Genomic DNA, 18029 nt, shown 5'->3' on the forward strand with positions numbered 1-18029 from the left:
TTTCTCCAATTAATTTGTATAATCAATCTCCTTTGCAATTCAAATTCAGAGTGTGCTTACCAAAATAACATTTTCATTGGACTTAGTATAGGCTTCTCTGTCATTCTGATGATATTGTGACATTACAAATGACTTATGGAGCCCTGAGAATATGGGGAGAAGTTATAACTAGTACAATTATGTCTTCATTGGGAGTGTAAGTTGAAAATCAAGATGCTTTCTCAAACATCATGAGGTCTTGAGTTTCCATGTTTGCCTGATACATAGGACTGTCTAAGCCAACTGGTAAATTTCCTTTAAACTTTTCAAGAGTAAAAGGCAAGTTCCTAGATAAATTATTTCTATGAAATAAAAAAGCTTTTCTTTATTAATATCTTAATAGCAGATGGAATATTGTCTCTATCTTGTTCTTCCCTGAAAGACAATCTATACATAATATGCCTTTTTTATGGCAACTAAATAATCTAACTTTTTATCCTTTTGATAAAACATTCTATTTTTCATTACTAATCATGTTATTGTATTTTATTAGCTCTCCCAATTTTTAAATTGGACACAATACCTTTATTTTATTTATTTTTATGTGGTACAGAGAATCGAACCCAGGGTCTCGCATGTGCTAGGTGAGCACTCTACCGCTGAGCCACATCCCAAGCCCCTAGCTCTCACAATTTTCCATAACACAATGCCTTGCCACCTAGAGCTGCTCAATATATATTACTGAATTGAATTGAAATAGTAGACTTCAAGGTTGAAAGTAGTAGCTAATATTTAACCAAAATAATTTCATCTTTGATAGAAGTGAAATAGCATTGTGCTTTTAAAATAACTGAATGTAAGTTATTTTTTGTTTCACAAAACTTCATACCATTTTATTTCTTCACAGTGTTCATTTTGGTGTTCACAAAAGTCATATTAATTCTACTTTACAGGAAAATACAATTTTGACACACAGATTTTCATTTCAATCAGAATGCTCTTGTTAAAGCTTGGACCAAAACTAGCTGGGTTAACCAGCATTCCAGCTTCTCTGACAGAGGTCTCTTTATGCTATGTCTATCATAGGAGGCAGGATTTAGCTCTGTGGAAAGAAATTAAACTACCGATGACTATAGTATAACATAAGTTAACCCAAGATGACATGTGCAAAGGTAAAGAGCCCTTTCTCAAAATAATTGACAAGAATTTTCAATTATAATGTCAACAGCAAACATCCACATTAAGACACATACCATCAGTGGTGCTATTTACAGAATGTTGAGCCAGTCCTCCCACAGGGAATTTCTGAATGCCTGCAGTTTCATGGTACTATGGTGGTATGTGATGACCAGTCCCTTTGGATGTCAACACAAATGTTAAAAATTAAATCTGTACCTAAGACCTGTCATGTTGGAAGAAACCACTGGTCTGCACATGACTATGTTTTCAACCAATAACCAGTCATATCTCCAAGTCTTGGTGAATCCAACTAGAACTTTGGGCCAACTTTAGGAGGACTTAGGAAGTTTATATCACAGAATCAGTTTTCCAACCTTAAAAAAAGGAGGAAGAAGAAAGGAAAAGAAACAAGAATGGTAAATGTTGGACATTTACAAGACAGCTCTGTGCTAATAGAACATTCACTTATTAATTCATCTCACAAATATATATTGACAGCCTTGCAAGCACTGGTGAAAAGTCAAACTACTTGTAGCAATGAACCCAAAGCTTTCTTTCACAGAAATGTCCACAAATAACTTATGATCTAGTAAAAGGAAAATGATAAGTGTTTCACAGAGCATTAAAGCAGGGCACTGTGGTACAGTCACTGTGTGGTTAAAGGTTTCTTTGAGAGAGCCATCAAAGCTGAGGTCTGAATAACCAAAGAGGATCATCCACAGAAGGTTGGGGAAGTGTGCTATGTGGAGGGGGTAGGCAGAGACCAGATTGTACAGGATTTTGAAGGCATTGAGGTAGAATTTTACATTTAGAGCCATGGGACATTTAGAGGATTTAAAAACATCTGACTTACGTTTGAAACAGTCCCTCTGGTAGCTTAAGGGAGAAAGGATGGTTGAGTCAACAACCAAAAAAGGGTTATTTGTCCCAGTTTAAAAAATAACATTCTAATCTAAATAAGTCCCATGAGAATGGAAACCTTGACTAAAGTGGTTATAATGGAGATGAAGAGAAGTGGACAGAATTGTGGAGCTATTTTGAAGGTTGTGTCAACCTTTTGTTGGGACAGAGATAGGAAGTGAGAGAAAGAAATTGACACTGACTTCTAGGCGTGGCTCTTGAGCAACTAGGGTGGATGGTGGTACAATTCATTAAGATGGAAAAGTCTTGAAAAACTAAAGGAGCAGTAAATTTGGGGTAAAGTAAGAATCAAGGATTTTTCTTTGGATATAAATTTGTGGTAACTGTGGGACATCAAAGAGCAGAGGTTAAATAAAGAGATTATTGATAGATGTGTCTGGAAATTGAGGAGAATTTCTAGGCTGGAAAGATCATTTGGGGGCATCTAAGATGAGGTCACCAAGTAATAAGATGAAACAGATGAGCAGAAAAGCCCTGGATCTAGCCTACAAGAAACACTTCAGCACTTACAGATTGAGCCCAGGAGAAGCCAGCAAGAGACACTGGGAAAGACTAGCCAGTGAGGAAAGAAAAAACCCAAAGACAGGATTTGCATACCACCATTGTGAAACTTCTGCTTTTTCCTGCCCACAGACTTGTGCAGGCAGAGTCAGGACAGGAATCCTGTACCGCCAGTGCTTGGAGAGGGTTTGGGGATGGCTGGGTGCTGTGCTGCCTTGCAGCACAACAGAGCCTAGGAAGGCTGGACCCACTCACTCTACCCCTGGCAGACCTGGGTCTGGACACAGGATCAATTCTTTTTATCTGTTTTCTGCATATTTGTTCCTGAATTGGGTTTTCTCTAAAACCTTCATTTCCTTCATAACACATGTAACAAACAAGGGAGGATCCCCACACCCGCTCTGTGGTTTTCTGTTCCCTTTTTATAATTTGGACATTAGGACAACATTAGCTTGATTTTCTGAATCTCAGTCATGAAAATTTTTGAATAGATTAGAAATCTTTAAAACATCATTTGGCCACAGACAAGGGGAAAAACAGAAAAACAGAAACACTTTGAGATGTTTAGAATTTGGAAAGTATTGGATCCCTTGTCCTCTCTTTCTTCGGTAGATTGCAAATAATTATGGAGTTTAATAAACTGGGTTTTCTGACCAGCCTGTTGTACTTGTGGTCTCACTCCCTCTTAAGAACATTTGTTTATCATTTTGTTGAAGCCATGGAGTTTACAATTTTGGAAATAGTTGCTTGAGTATACGCAGTCCTTGGTTTTAGAAAGGAGTGGGTTAAGTGTGTGAGTCATACCTTACTGAAGTCTGAAGTACCACTCCCTAGCCACCCTTTCCTGGAATCCTCTCCTAGTATATAACTAATGATTTTTTTCTTATTCTCTCCCCCCATACACACACAAAAAGAGCCAAGTAAGTTGAGAATGTGAATAAATGGTGTCAAATAGCACAGAGAGAAAGAAGATTAAAAAATGGACGAATGAATGAATGGATGGGAAGAAAAATCGAAGGAAAGGAAACAAAGTGTGCATATCTGTAGCATTCATTATATACGCATCCCCGTTATACACACATACCAGTCTCTCCTCTCTCTCTCTCTCTCTCTCTCTCTCTCTCTCTCACACACACACACACACACACATACACAACAATAAAGTCATGTACTTTTTACAAACGCATTCATTCATTTTATCAACCACCAAACATTTAGTCTGCTTTTACTATGTGCCACACACTATTCTGGGTTCTGGGTATACACAAATAACAAAAAAATTTGGCCTGTTCTAGTACAAAAAAAGGGATGATAAATATAGCTACATGGATGTTGAACAGTGATGTTTTGTGGGGAAAAAAAAGAAGAAGCAGCAGCAAAGGCAGTGAGTGCTGAGGGGTAAGGTAAGTGCGATATTTGTTGTGGGTGGAGTAAGTGTCACTGTGACTGTGATGTTTGAGTCCAAACCTGAAGGTGAGGGGATGAAGCAAAGAGTTAAGTAGGAGGTTATCAGGTGAGCAGAAGGGGTCACAGGTAAAGAGTCTTGGAAGCATCAGTGAGCCTGGTAATTTCAAAGAATAATCAAGAAGGCTAGAGTAGATTCAACAAAGGGGAAAGTAGTAGATGGCGGGCCGGAGAGGTAACAAGGGAGCAGACAGTGTGGGGTCATTGAAGAGCATTTTCCTGAGTGAGAGGATGCTCCATGGGATGGGTTAACAGAGGAGTCACAACACTGACACATTTCACAGTAGGATCCTGGTAGGAACTGTTTAGGGCTAAGAGCAAAAGTACAAGACCAGTTAGGTAAGATGACCACACATCTGTATTGCTTTAGGCAATACAAGTTTGCACCTCTTATGGATCAGTTAAAATCTAACAATCTTCTTAGAAATCCCCTCCTTCCCCAGATGATCCAAGTTGGACACATTGGGTTCATTATAATTAGGCAGAATAGCACGATTTGTTGTTACATATCCAAACATACACACAATATAACAGTACAATTTGGCCAATTTTATTCTCCGGTACCTTTCCCTTCCCTCCCCCTAACCCCCTTACTCTCTACTCTACTGGCCTCCCTTCTATTTTCATGAGATTCTCCCCACTTCCCCAACCCCCCCCCCATTTTTCTCTCAGCCTCCACATGTAAGAGAAAACACAGTACCCTTGACTTTCTAAGTGCAGTTTATTTTGTTTAACATAATATTTTCAAGTACTATTCACTTACCTTCAAATCACATCATTTAATTTTTCTTTAAGGATGAATAAAACTCCAATGTATATATATCCCACATTTTCTTTATCTAGTCATGCATTGCCAGACACCTAAGCTAGTTTGATAATTTGGCTATTGTGAATTGTGCTGCTATAAACCTGGGTATGCATGTAGCACTATAGTATGCTGACTTTAATTCTTCAGGATAAATACCAAGAAGTGATACCGCTGGGTTATACAGTGGTTCCATTCAGGTTGGACTTTTATGATCAATTATATAGTTCTTCAAAGTCAAGAGACCATTGATATCTATCCATACAAGAAATTGCTTGCATCATGCTGGTAGCAATGAAAAGTCGTCACATAAAAAAAATGTATTGTGAAGGCAGAGCTGAGAGAAACTACTGATGAACTTAGATGTTGTCTCCGAATTAGTGATAAGACACCAAAACCTAGGATCTGAGCAATTGAAAGGACAGAGGTGCAATTTATTGAGTTGAAGATTATAGGACAAAGTGATCTGGAGGAAAGATTGTTAAGTTCGTCTCTGATTGGTCAGCAGTCCCAAGTGTCTGTTAAACATTACAGAAGAGATACTGCACTGAACAGGCTGTTAGATTAAGGAGTTTGATTCAGTGGGGACTTCATGTATGGAAATAAATTTAAGAGTAGTCAAGAAACAGACTTGAGCAGGTTATTAGGAATGAAGAAAGAAAAAAGAATTCTATCCACGGACTAAGCTCCAAGACACTTCAACATTAAGAAGTAAAAGTGACAAGGAAAAACCAGCAAAAGAGGATGACTAGACAGAGAAGCAAGAAGGAGCCAAGAAAAGTGCGATATCATAGGAGCCAGGCAAAGAAGGAGCCTTGATGGTGCAGGGAAATCTGCAGATAAGTCAGGTAAGATGAAGAATGAGAACTGAACACTGATCTGAGCAACCAACCTAGAAGTCACTGCAGATTTTGAGAAAAGGCATTTGGGTGGAACAGTGAGCAAAAGTATCCAATTTGAAGGAGCTCCAAGAGAATGCAAAGAGAAAAGCTCAAGACAGCTGGAATAGAAAAACTTTTGAGAAATTTTATTATAAAGGAAAAAAGATGAAGTGAGCAGAAGCTGAATAATAAAGAATTTATGAATTTTTGTTGGTTTTTTTTTTTTCTTTTCTTTTTCTTCTTCAACGGAATGGAAAAAGCTTGACTGTAAGCTAATCAGAATGATTCTATAGAGCAGGGGGAAAAAAATCAATGATTCAGGATAATTAGAAGTGAGACTTTAAATGATGTCCCTGATTGGGCCAGAGGAGATGGCAGCCAGGAGAGGAGCTGAGGGTTGGGGGTGAATCTTCAGTAAGACAATGAAAGATAGAGATGTGGGCACTGATGGGGTAGTCAAAAGGGTGGGTGATGATGGCAACTGTGAAAGTCTCTTCTGACTGACTTCTTAGGAGATAATCATACATGTTCTTTAGGTTTGTAGGATATCATAATGGTTCCACAATTCTTCTTGTATACACCTTTATGACCAGCAGTCACACATATATTGCTTTCTAGTTTAGATTTCAGTGATAGGTATGTCACTGCTCTGCACTGGGCTTGAGACTCACCGATACCTATCCTCAACACATCTCTCCCCATTTCCCACTGAAATCCTCTGAGTCACTGCCAACTGCCCACAGCCCTGCCACATAGCGTCAGCACTTTTTTAAAAGCATTTCTTCTGACCACCAAGCAGTGACTACTTATTTTGCAAGTATCTTATCCTCTTTAATATATTGGAAGAATCTGGATGTCGGACTTGTACAGCAATGTCTGTGAAATCTCACACTTGAATACTCAGCAAGTATCCATCCTGAAAAAGTTAGTCTTCTGGATATCGTAACGTTTCAGGAGACCTTGTTACCCCAATACGGAAATGAATGGAAAATACTCGTATTTTTAGAAGGTTTATTTTTATGGAGGTTTTAGATATCAGTTCTCATTCTCACATTATGTTACATTAGAAAAGTGACTCAGGCCCTCTAGATTTATGTCACCTACCTATAAAATGGAAATCTGGACTAGAATATCTTTATATTCCAAGTCTTAGAATTTCATTCAACCTGATTTCAAATAAAGGCAACCAAGTTAATGAAACAGTGAAAGTAGGTAGTGATCTTTGTCTAAAAATTTTGTGATACATAAATTCAACCAAATAAAATGCTAGGTAAAAAAAAGAAAAGAAAAAGATATATTTTTTTTCATTCATTCCTGGGATCTAAAAATGGAAGAAGTCAGATATTTTGTTTTGAAACTAATATTAATGAGAACTTTTTCTCCCTAATCTCTAGAAGTTACTTGAGTTGCTAAAACTATAAACCCACCCAATGACTCATAGAAGGGGATGTGACATTTGCTGTCATTAAATTAGACCATAAAATATATTTAAAATTAATGGCAGCGATATATTTCTAATTCCTGAGGAAAATCGTATGTTTTGTATATGAAAAGGACCTAAATGTAATTTAATGCATTTTTTAGGTGCTAAATATTTGCCTGAATGTTTTTTTACATTTCCCAATATTATTTAAAAATATTCAAATGACTAATTAAATGAATTTAGGAAAAGAATCTCCCTAAGTTAATGAGAAAAGACCTAATAAACTTTAAGTCTGACAAAGGCTACCATTGTTTGATATAAATATTCCTCTTCTTAATTTTACTGCATGTACATCTTAATTCACCATGAATAATTTCTTGACTTCTTGTTTGTTTTTTTCCCTTCTAACAGTGCTTTCTTTTGCAGATTTTTTTTTCAGTGACTTGAACTTAAGTTATGCAGCTTTCACTACCTACATTGCAGATGTTCTCTTTGGCCAAATTGAATATTAGTTATATAACTTGTGCTGCTTACCTTAGAACTGCTTGAGTTGAGAAAAATAAAAATTTAAAAGGCTGACTATAATATAGCATTTAAAGACTTCCAATTCATATCTGTATACATGCAGAAGATTCTAGAAATTTTCTCTCAGTGAGGCTAAAGATTGAAAATAGATTTTGGTCATGCTGATCACAGGTTAAGATGATTTTTACAGTGCTTTTCTACTGACTTCCTCTTATTACCAATGTCACACATTTGTACTGTGACTTATCAAGCTTAGAGGTTTAAAATGTAAACAGAGAAACTACTGGTCCTTATGGAAATAATTATGACCTCATAAACATCATTTGCTAGGTGGTTACATCAATGAGTCACATTAATATAAGAAACACTAATAACTAGCAGATAGATTTTAGACAATAAGTACATTACACTCTGTTCCAAGGTACAGTAAATCCATTACATCTGTTTCCTTTGGAATTCCCAAGAAAAAGAAGAGATTTTTTTTTTGCTAAAGCACAAAATAAGGATGACACCAGCTCATACTTCACAGAAGGTCACTTTCACTCCCTAGAGACCCAAGGCAACAACTTGAGCCTCTCATAATCCAATCTAAATTAAATGGTAGAGATTGTATTACAGCCTTTCATTCTGCGCATGTTCTGTGCATGGTACTTGACTCTCTTTTAAAATTAGATTAGATTCCCAACCCAAATCCAGAGAGGCATTGAATGGGAGCAAAGAAAAGGAAAGGGAGGACCAAATAGTTGAATATATCACCAGCAATGTTAGAAAGCTTTTAGAATATCTAAAAGCAAGAAAACCTATATCTTTGTTGTATTTTGTAAAAACAGCATATTTATTCCCTTTACCATGTATGCAACACTCATCAATATTGTGGATTATTTTAAGCAAATAATATGGAATATTTAGAATATGGAATATTAAAGAAGTTAAGATGTAAAATATCACTGAGCAAGATATAAAATGATACCCAGGAGATGATCTCTAACTAATATCTACCTGACCCTATATAAAATGTGTGTACAATGCCATACATCTCATTTGCTCTTCATAGTATTGTTGGGGTCTTTTTATACTTCTGTTTTATGAGATAGAATGTAATTGATATTTTTTATAATAAGAAACTATATTGGGTGGCTAAGACTGCCATAACAAAATACCACAGACTGAGTTGTTTAAACAACAGACTGTATGACCAATGTGATTCTGCAACCTGTACAATCAGAAAAATAAGAAATTATACCCCATTTGGTTCAAATGTATGAATTGTCAAGATCATTGTACTGTCATGTGTAACTAATAATAATTTTAAAAAGCAGAAATGAAAAATCTGTGTTTTACAACACAGCCATTAGCCATGCATAGGGACTGAGCACTTGAAATCTGGTCAGTCAAAAATAAAAGGTGCTGGGGCTGGGGATGTGGCTCAAGCGGTAGTGCGCTCGCCTGGCATGAAAAAAAAAATATTAATGATTCTTTCTATTGATGCTACTTTGTGTGGTTTTGGTTAAATAGAATATATTAAATTCACTTGTTCATTTGATAACTGTGGATTTACTCACAGTTATGGAGGCTGAAATTCCAAGATCAAGTTGTCAGCAAATTCACTTTCTCTTGAGGTATCTCTCCTTGGCCTGTCCTCACATGGTCTTTTCTTTGTATGCATGCATCCTGGCATCTGTTTGACCAAATTTCCTCTTCTCACAAGGACATTAGTCAAATTGGATTAGGCCCAACCTAATGGCTTCATTTTAACTTATTAACCTCTTGAAAGGCCCTGTCTCCAAATATAGTTATTGTGAGGTTTCAACCTATGAAGTTTGGGGATATTCAATCCCTCCCATGATGCAGATAGAGACCAGTCCAAAAGTTTCTGCATGTCAGTATACCCCTTATCATGTACAGTTGCCTGAACAAATTTAAACATTAAATCCTTTTAGTCCTGTGCCTGAGAATGAGAACTTGAATCCCATAAACCATCAAGGCTGTGGGCCTAAGCCGACATTGTCTTTTCATGGGAAGAGATGAACAAAAAGGAGGGGTCTTCTAAGCAGCTTCTGCCAAGAATTTCTAGACTTCTGCTCTAGTAAATAGGAAGGAATACTCTAACCCAGTACTGTCCAATTGGAATATGATGAGAGTCTCCTATGTAATTTTTAATTTTCTAGTACACACATTAAAAAATAGTAAAAAGAAAACAAGTGAATTGAATTTAATATAGTCTATTTAACCAAGACTACACAAAATAGCATCAATATAAAGAATCATTTACATTTTCTTTTTTCATGCTTAAACTTCAAAATCCAATTTGTACTTCACATTCATAACATCTTGTATTTTTATTTATTTTTTTTTCAGAGAGAGAATTTTTTTTAATATTTATTTTTTAGTTTTTGGTGAACACACATCTTTATTTTATTTTTTATTTTTATGTGGTGCTGAGGATCGAACCCAGCGCCCCGTGTATGCCAGGCAAGCACGCTACCACTTGAGCCACATCCCCAGCCCAGCACCTTTTATTTTTGACTGGCCAGATTTCAAGTGCTCAGTCTCTATGCATGGCTAATGGCTATGTTGTACAACACAGATTTTGCATTTTAATACACTCTCTGGGAAAAATATTGTCTCAAATAGTCAAATTTAATCATATTATACCCTCACTAATGAAATCTGTAATAACTTTATTTCCTTTAGGATACCAGAGTTAAATTTCTGCCTGGTTAATTTAAAGAATACACCTATCACGAAGAGAGTAAATAGTGCACAAGCCAATGACTTGGATATGTTACTCGTTGACCTACAGAGCTCACATGCCTATGTAGTTGGGGAAAGAATACAGTGATGATGGGTGCCATGACCTTGGAATAATCGCTTGTCTCCATATTTTGCCTGAAAAGAAAAATTTGCCACCTTGCTATTAGAAGTCCCAGATCATTTGGAGATTTTCCTAAGGATTCTGTTGATCACCTGGACTCACATTCTCAGTCAAATCAAAAGAAATCCCCACTCTAGTAACTATGCCCTCTTCGTTAGACCACATAGAGTTCTTTTTATAATTCACAATAGTCCTTGACTCCACAACTGAAATATGAATATTTTATCAACATGATCAGCATAAGAAAAGGTAGAGAACATAAAAATTCAACCACAGTATGTCTGAGTTACTTATGCTGGAATCCTGAATTTTCTAGTAAATAAATCCTGGCTCGTGTTTTAAATTGGTCAATAAATAAGATACATTGAGTACCTACAGATGGCTAGTTCAAGATGAAGACAGATTAATTTATAAAACATGAATAATCTATTAGGATCTAGTAGGATTGGGACTTCACTCAGATCAAATAGTTGATAATTAAGCCAACAGAAAATCCCTGAAGGGATAAGTCATCAAGAGACAAAGTCATCAGAAAGCCTCTGGGGAGAAGCTAAGACTTTTTCTTGACCTCAGAATGAGCTGAATAAAGAGAATAAAGAGAAATCATGTGAGAGCAAGAACATTGCTCATGTCAAGTTCAATGAGAAGAGTAACTTTAACAGGGGGCAGCACTTGTGGGGTAGTTTGGTGATAAAACTAATGGCTAGGTGACATGCAACCAATTTAAGTAAATCTTTAAAATGTGGTGCATTTAGATATGACACTGTAGACATGCACAGACAGGATTAACATGAGCCAGCGGCATCATAAGCTGCTTTTTGCTATCACTGACAAAAGGAAGAAAGAACAGATTAGCAGTAGGGAGGAGGGGGAAAGGACTCTATAACAATCAATGCTTGTGATGACAAGAGCTTGAACATGCAATATATTTTTAAAAATAGATAACAGAAGATATGACAAGAATCATTAGCAGACATGCTCTCTGGTACTGAGAAGTAAGAGGCAAGCCTCAACATTTTTCACTTAGACAACTGAAAGAATGTCTATGTTCATAAGAGAATCAGGAGTCATGGAAGATAGAATTGATTTATGAGAAGGGGAGGCTGCCAGATTCAATTTTACCATTAGGAGTTTGAGGTAATAGTGAGATATCAAAGTAGGCACAGATGATTGATTGAGTATGCAGGCATAAAAAGTTGGATTCAGAGACTTGTATTTGGGCAGTGTTCATATTGGATAGCTAAACTGATTTTATCTATCTACCAAGAAGTGAAATATAGACACCCTAGGGATTCTGAGTATAGTCCCAGAGATTCACTCTGAGGAGCAATTCTGTAGTGCGCATTTTTTAAAAAGAAAAAAAAAAATCCAGCATCAGCTTAACAAATTATCCAACTCTGCCCTAAGAACCTTACACTTGCTGCCAAAGATCACGTTCTACATGAGTCAGAACTGCTGTAGGACTTGTTCTCTTATTCAGGATCCTACTAGCAATGACAATTTTTGAAGGATGTGGGGTGGAAATTGACCTCTGAGTTTCATCAGAAACTCTCAGTTTCATTAGTTTTTCTTTGCCAGAAGAGAAGTGAGACAATGCAATGTCTGGAGAGTGGATAATTCATTGCAAATGAAAAAGGGATCCTGACATCAATTGCGAATTTTGCTTGCCAGAGACTAACTCATCTCTTTCTTCCTTCAGCTCTCCTGCCTAACCTTGCCAAGTTGCCTCTGGAAAGAAATATGCTTCTGTTTAGTTAGACTCAAGTTGAAGTTACCTGCAATAAATCAAATCAAAACTGACTGACATACTTCTTGTTTCTGGTCAGGGCTACCATGATGATATTCTAGAAAGAAACTCCAAATCTTCCCACAAAAGATACATACTTGTCAAAGAGGTGAACAGCTTTACAGGACTTTTTCAAACACTGATAAAATCCAGGCACTTGGGACCAATCTTGGGAGAGTGGGGTAGGAAGTGAAACAAAATCGAGTAACAAGCAGTGGACCACTGACAAAAGTGGTTAGTTATCTGAAAAGGACATACAGGTGGGCAGAGTATATGGCTATGTGAACCTGGCAGTAAGATATACCATGTCCAAGCAAGTAATGTCAAGGGGTTCTGACAGCAGGGAACAGGGACCCCCGCTTCATACCTGGATATTTATTCAGGCTCAGCACTTTACCTACTGGAAAGCATCATCTAAAGGACAGGTCACAGGCAGAAGACCAGGAGAGATTTAGTAATGGGGGACAAGACAGCAGAGCACTTATTAGAAATGAGGAACAGGCAGGGTCCTCAGGCAACCGAGCCAGTGACTCAAATACTGAGAATGAGTATGAGGGAATCACAGCTTCCTTGACTAGTGGGGTAACTGATTAAGACAAAATTCCTAAGATAAAAAAATTTATCCCTAACATTGTATGAATCATCCAAGTCACCTTCCATCAATCCTTTTATCTTAAAAAAAAAATCATATTTTCTGTTTAGCTTAATCCTTCCTAATTTTGACTAAATTTTCACGAGTCCTTCCTCTAACTGAAGTATTTCAAACTCCCTTTCCTCCAGGGAAAGGAAAGCAGGTTGTTGGCTGAGTACCAAACTGAACCTTTTCTTTAGAAGGGAGCACACCACTTTCATTTTCCCAACCTTTGTTAAGTATATATTTTTGTATCTCTTCCAGAAAGTTCTGTATTATCAAGACAATGCTAACTCCAGGATAGATGTCAAAAAAATATCACTAGATTAGAGCTATAATAAAGCTGAAGTAGAAAACAGAAGTGTTCCAAAAAGAGAACTATAAAATGGGAGGGGGGAAGAGGCAAAACCTCTTGCCTTCTGAGTATTTCAAAAGCAATGTAAAATGTTTATGGGCTCTTAACTGCCTGTATATGGATTTTAAATATATATATATATATATTTACCTTCTTGTTAGTAAAATAAGAAGGAACACATTAAATTACATTAAATCATTTAAAAAACTTTCTTTCCTCAGAACCAGCTCCTCCCAAGTCACTCTTTGCAGTAAACAAAACCCAGACGTCAGTGACTTTGCTGTGGGTAGAAGAAGGAGTAGCTGATTTCTTCGAAGTCTTCTGTCAGCAAGTTGGCTCTAGTCAGGAAACCAAACTCCAGGTACTGTACGATTTGACTTTCTTTTTCTGAGTTAATTCTGATTAAGGTTAATTATCTGAGGGGGAAAAAATCACCCATTTCTTTGAACTACGCAAAGTAATTTGCTCTTTTGTGTTTCAGTGATAGAAATTAATAGTATGCTTAGAACAAGCTCATGTTACAATAACCTTTTTTGATCTTTGTATTTTTATCTTCTATTCCTAATCCTTAGTTCCTCCAGGACATGCCAAGGAATAAAGGAATTGATTCATTTTTCTTCTTGGTCATTAAATTGATCAAGAGGATGAAGAAGCTTCTATATAAAATATAATTAAACAAATATGAACCAAATGTCAATTTTTTAAAAAGTCTTGTATAGAACAAATGATAGAATCTATACTTGCTTTCAAAAAAATTTCATCTCGTTGTAGATATTACATATGTGTAGAAATAAGTAAAACAAAAGTGCCACAAGAAAGTCATTCTACTAAGAGACTTTAAAAGAAACACGCACAACTAGTTAGTAAGGAGGACAATTTTGTTGAAAAGCAAAGTATATTTTTTGACAGTTATGGAATAATTTTTAGAATCACAAATAGCAGAAACAATAAAACACTGTGTTATTCACCAGGTTGGGATGAATGGAAGCCAAGAGAGCAGCTCTAAGTGTAGCAAAGCTGCAAGAAACAATATTTTAGAGCCAGAGGTAGAAGGAAAATGGCAGGTTGGTGAGCGACACAGCCTCCTGTAGTGTACAGGCTGATACTATGACCCTCATTCATTGATGCTTTTTAAACAGTGAAGCTCATGAGATGGAGGGGGAGAGGGAATGCAGGGAGTACAAATCTTTTCACACTGAATGCCAAGATAATTAACTTTGATTCCTTTACCCCTTTGATATTCTTTTCTACAAAATTTATCTCTTTTTGATCTGTGCTGAGCTCTAGTCTAAGAATCCTTTTTGAAAATAAAGGCTCTGCCAGTAGTGGATTTTCTTCTCTGTAACTACAGTGATGTCTTCCTTCAAGAACAGAATGGTCAGTCAGCTACTTACTGCAACTGAGTTCTCTTAGCAAGTTTTTCTTCCCCAGAAATTATACTTTTCTAGAATAGTGGAAGATATGAGAGCGGTAAATTAGTGCTGATGGCTATTATCTCTTTAGGCAGGATCCTCTTCTGAAAAAGAGTGCTTGTCACTAACCTGGCCATTGTTCTACCAAGTTAGCGCACAAAGTTGCTATGCTTTTGGGGGGTGCTGTTTAGTCAGCATTTGCACCTCTCTGACAAAAATACCAAGTGAGAACAACTCAGAGAAGGTAAAGTTTATTGGGGGCAGATATCTCAGCCCACAGATGGCCAAATCCATTGCTCTGGGCCCAGGGTGAGGCAGCACATTATGGCAGGAGGATCCAACAGAGAAGAAAACTGCTCAATTCATGATGGGGTCAGGAAGCAGAGAGAAAGAGAGAGGAAGAGGACACAAGAAAGATGCACCCTTCTAGGAAAAGCCCCCAGACTCCTTCAACCATAACCCCTCTGCCTACAGTTACCACCCAGTCAGTCCATTAAAACTAGGATAAACCGATTAGGTTACAGCTCTCACAATCCATTTGTTTTACCTCCTGCATTAATATAGGAGCTTTGGAGGATACCTTATATCCAAACTATAACATATTCCATATAAAAGCTAAAAATGCAGACAGAGGAGTAAGGCCCTTAAGATATAAATAACTGCTACAAGTCAAAAACATAAAAGCCAACAACCCCAAACACATGTTTCATATAAAAATGAATACAAAACATTCTTGAACATATAAAAATTTCCTCAGTCTCACTTATGGTAATAAGTAAGTGCAAAATAAAACTAAGATACAATATACTGGGTTGGAAAGAATGTAGAGAATAGGCATTGTCACATGTAGGTGGCAGGTGGGTAACTTGGAAAATGTCTCTGGAGGACTATTTTTCAGTAGCTTTCAATGTTAAAAATGTATATTTTTTGACCTAGAAATCCAAGTTCTAGAAATATATGAGTGTATTATATTTATTTATGTTCACATAGTTTTTATGTACACACATATACATACATAAGTAAGTATGTCTATACATGCATATGTTCTGACATGTATGAAATGATATTCACTGTAACATTGTGTATAGTAGCACAAAAAGTCAAAGATCACTTAAACTTTCATCAATAATAGGGCGTTGGCAAAATAAAATATGACCATGCAATGTGCTTTTATGCATCCCTTAAAAAGAATAAAGCAGTTTAATCTGTATTGACGTGGAAAGAGTGCCAAAATATGCTGATAACTAGATAAAAAAAATAGGCGAAACAATGTAGAAACTGTGACATCATTTATGATTAACTATGTCTTATATGTTTATACATCCATAAAATGAATATTAGAAGAAAAAAATACCTGGCAGCAATGGCTGCTCCCATGAAAGAGAAGTAGGTAGAAGGAGAACGGAGAAAGAAGGGTCTTTAAACATTTTTACAATGTCCACAGATTACCCTCTCAACGAAAAATAATTTTAAAGACAAAATAGATGAAGAGTTGATAGAGCATTTTTTTATTTTCTGCATCTCCAGGAGCCCGTTGCTGTTTCGTCCCATGTCGTGACCATCTCCAGCCTCCTCCCTGCCACCGCCTACAACTGCAGTGTCACCAGCTTCAGCCATGACAGTCCCAGTGTCCCCACCTTTATAGCCGTCTCGACCATGGGTAGTTACATACATTAGTGAATCTGGTCTTTAGGAGTTACTCCTTTCCACATGTTCCTTACTTTTTCTTTTGAAATATGTATCATCTGTCCTTTTAATGGAAGCAATGTTCCCTAGAGGGGGGGGAATCCAAGTTGTGGGGTCAGGAAGGCCTTAATTTCAATCTCAGAGTACTTACTAAAATACCTGATTTAAGAAAATATGTTTACTGTCTCTGTGCCTTTGCCATTTATCTGTGAAATTAGAAAAATAATATATGCATTTTTAGGTTATTTTGAAGCATAAAAATAAAACACAGAAAGCCCCAGCATATGCTGTCTGAATGCTGGTTGCTGCCACCATCTTCACCCTCTTGTGCCATCGTGGCACAGGACCCCCATCAACTCAGCTTCATCTGTCTCAGCCTTGGCCATCAGTTGTCACTGATCAGAGAGCCACAACAGAAAACTCAAAGCAAGAAATTGTCTAATCTAGAAACAAAGTGTAAATGGGCCAGTTAGAACTTAATGAAGGGTCTGGGGCCCTGTTTGTTTTCTTAGTCTTTTCTGAGTTGTACTACACATGTTGCTCTCTGCAATTTGAGAACTTCTGTGAAGCCTCCTGAAGTAAAGCCGCTATTGCTATTATCCCTTCACAGGGTTCACTCTCATTTCTATTATATTAGTCCTCTATTTAGCTGCTATATTCAGTGGTGACTAGAATGCAGTTTTTTTTCTAAAATATTATTTTATTATAAAAAGGAGTTTATCTTCACGCAATAAGTTTTTTAAAAAATTTTATATATTTATTCTAATTAGGTACAGTAATGCAACCACATCAATGTTTATAGCAGCTCATTCACACTAGCTATAACTGTGGAACCAACCTAGATGCCCTTCAAAAGATGAATGGATAAAGCTTTTTTATTTTTATTTTTATTTTATTTTTTTTTTTTGCTTTCTATTTTTAATTCTTGGTTTTTCATTAGACAGGACAAAATTGACCTGGAAAAAAAATAGTTTAATGTGTCTCCTTTCTACGTCCTATTACATCTTTCTAGGTGTACTTTAATTTCTCTTATTCCTTGACATCTCCACATAAACCTAGTGCAACAGGTGATTTGATTAAGCTTATCTAAAGGTGAGAAAAATGACATCCAGAGGGTAGAAAGTATTCCTTCCCCAAATAGCAGTTAGCACTCAAACACACCTGAATAACCTCTTCCACCATGAGATTATTGTTCTTTCTGCTCAAGCACCCCACCCATGAACTAGAGCCCAGCTGGTCCAAATGGGAAGTCGTAAATATCAGAGCCTTAGGGATCAGCTCCTTGATTTTATGATCCATGCAAAGGATGGTTCAAATCTCTTCTGGCCCACTTTGAAGAGCTTTATAAAGCCATTCAACAAATTTACCTGCCTTTGATATCCTGCTCATTCATACAATATAAAGAACTAGCCAATGTGTAAGTGCCACAGTAGATAGACCCATCATTATATAAAGTATATGAAAAGGGCACAACCCCTGTTCTTAAGGACCCTCTAACTTATTAATAGGTTTAATCTCTTGGGCTGCGCAGATGGAAAACCTTTGAGCATATGGCTACAGATCATCAGAATGCCTGCTCCAGTAACGTGTTAAGTGCTGCAGCAGA

General features: G+C 36.8%; 1 protein-coding gene across 2 annotated transcripts in view; it reads left to right on the forward strand.

The window, feature by feature from the left end:
* Nucleotides 1–18029, forward strand: part of Ptpro (protein tyrosine phosphatase receptor type O) — a 241385-nt gene that overhangs the window by 179599 nt on the left and 43757 nt on the right. For both annotated transcript variants that reach the window (XM_058576175.1, XM_046436157.2), the window contains exons 13-14: nt 13547–13686; nt 16265–16397. In XM_058576175.1, coding sequence (XP_058432158.1) covers nt 13547–13686; nt 16265–16397 — 273 coding nt within the window. The remainder of the gene's footprint in view (nt 1–13546; nt 13687–16264; nt 16398–18029) is intronic.

This window comes from Marmota monax, unplaced genomic scaffold, assembly GCF_021218885.2.
Source record: "Marmota monax isolate L192 unplaced genomic scaffold, Marmota_monax_Labrador192_F-V1.1 WCK01_AAM20220418_F8-fsc00012, whole genome shotgun sequence".
Taxonomy (NCBI): Eukaryota; Metazoa; Chordata; class Mammalia; order Rodentia; family Sciuridae; genus Marmota; species Marmota monax.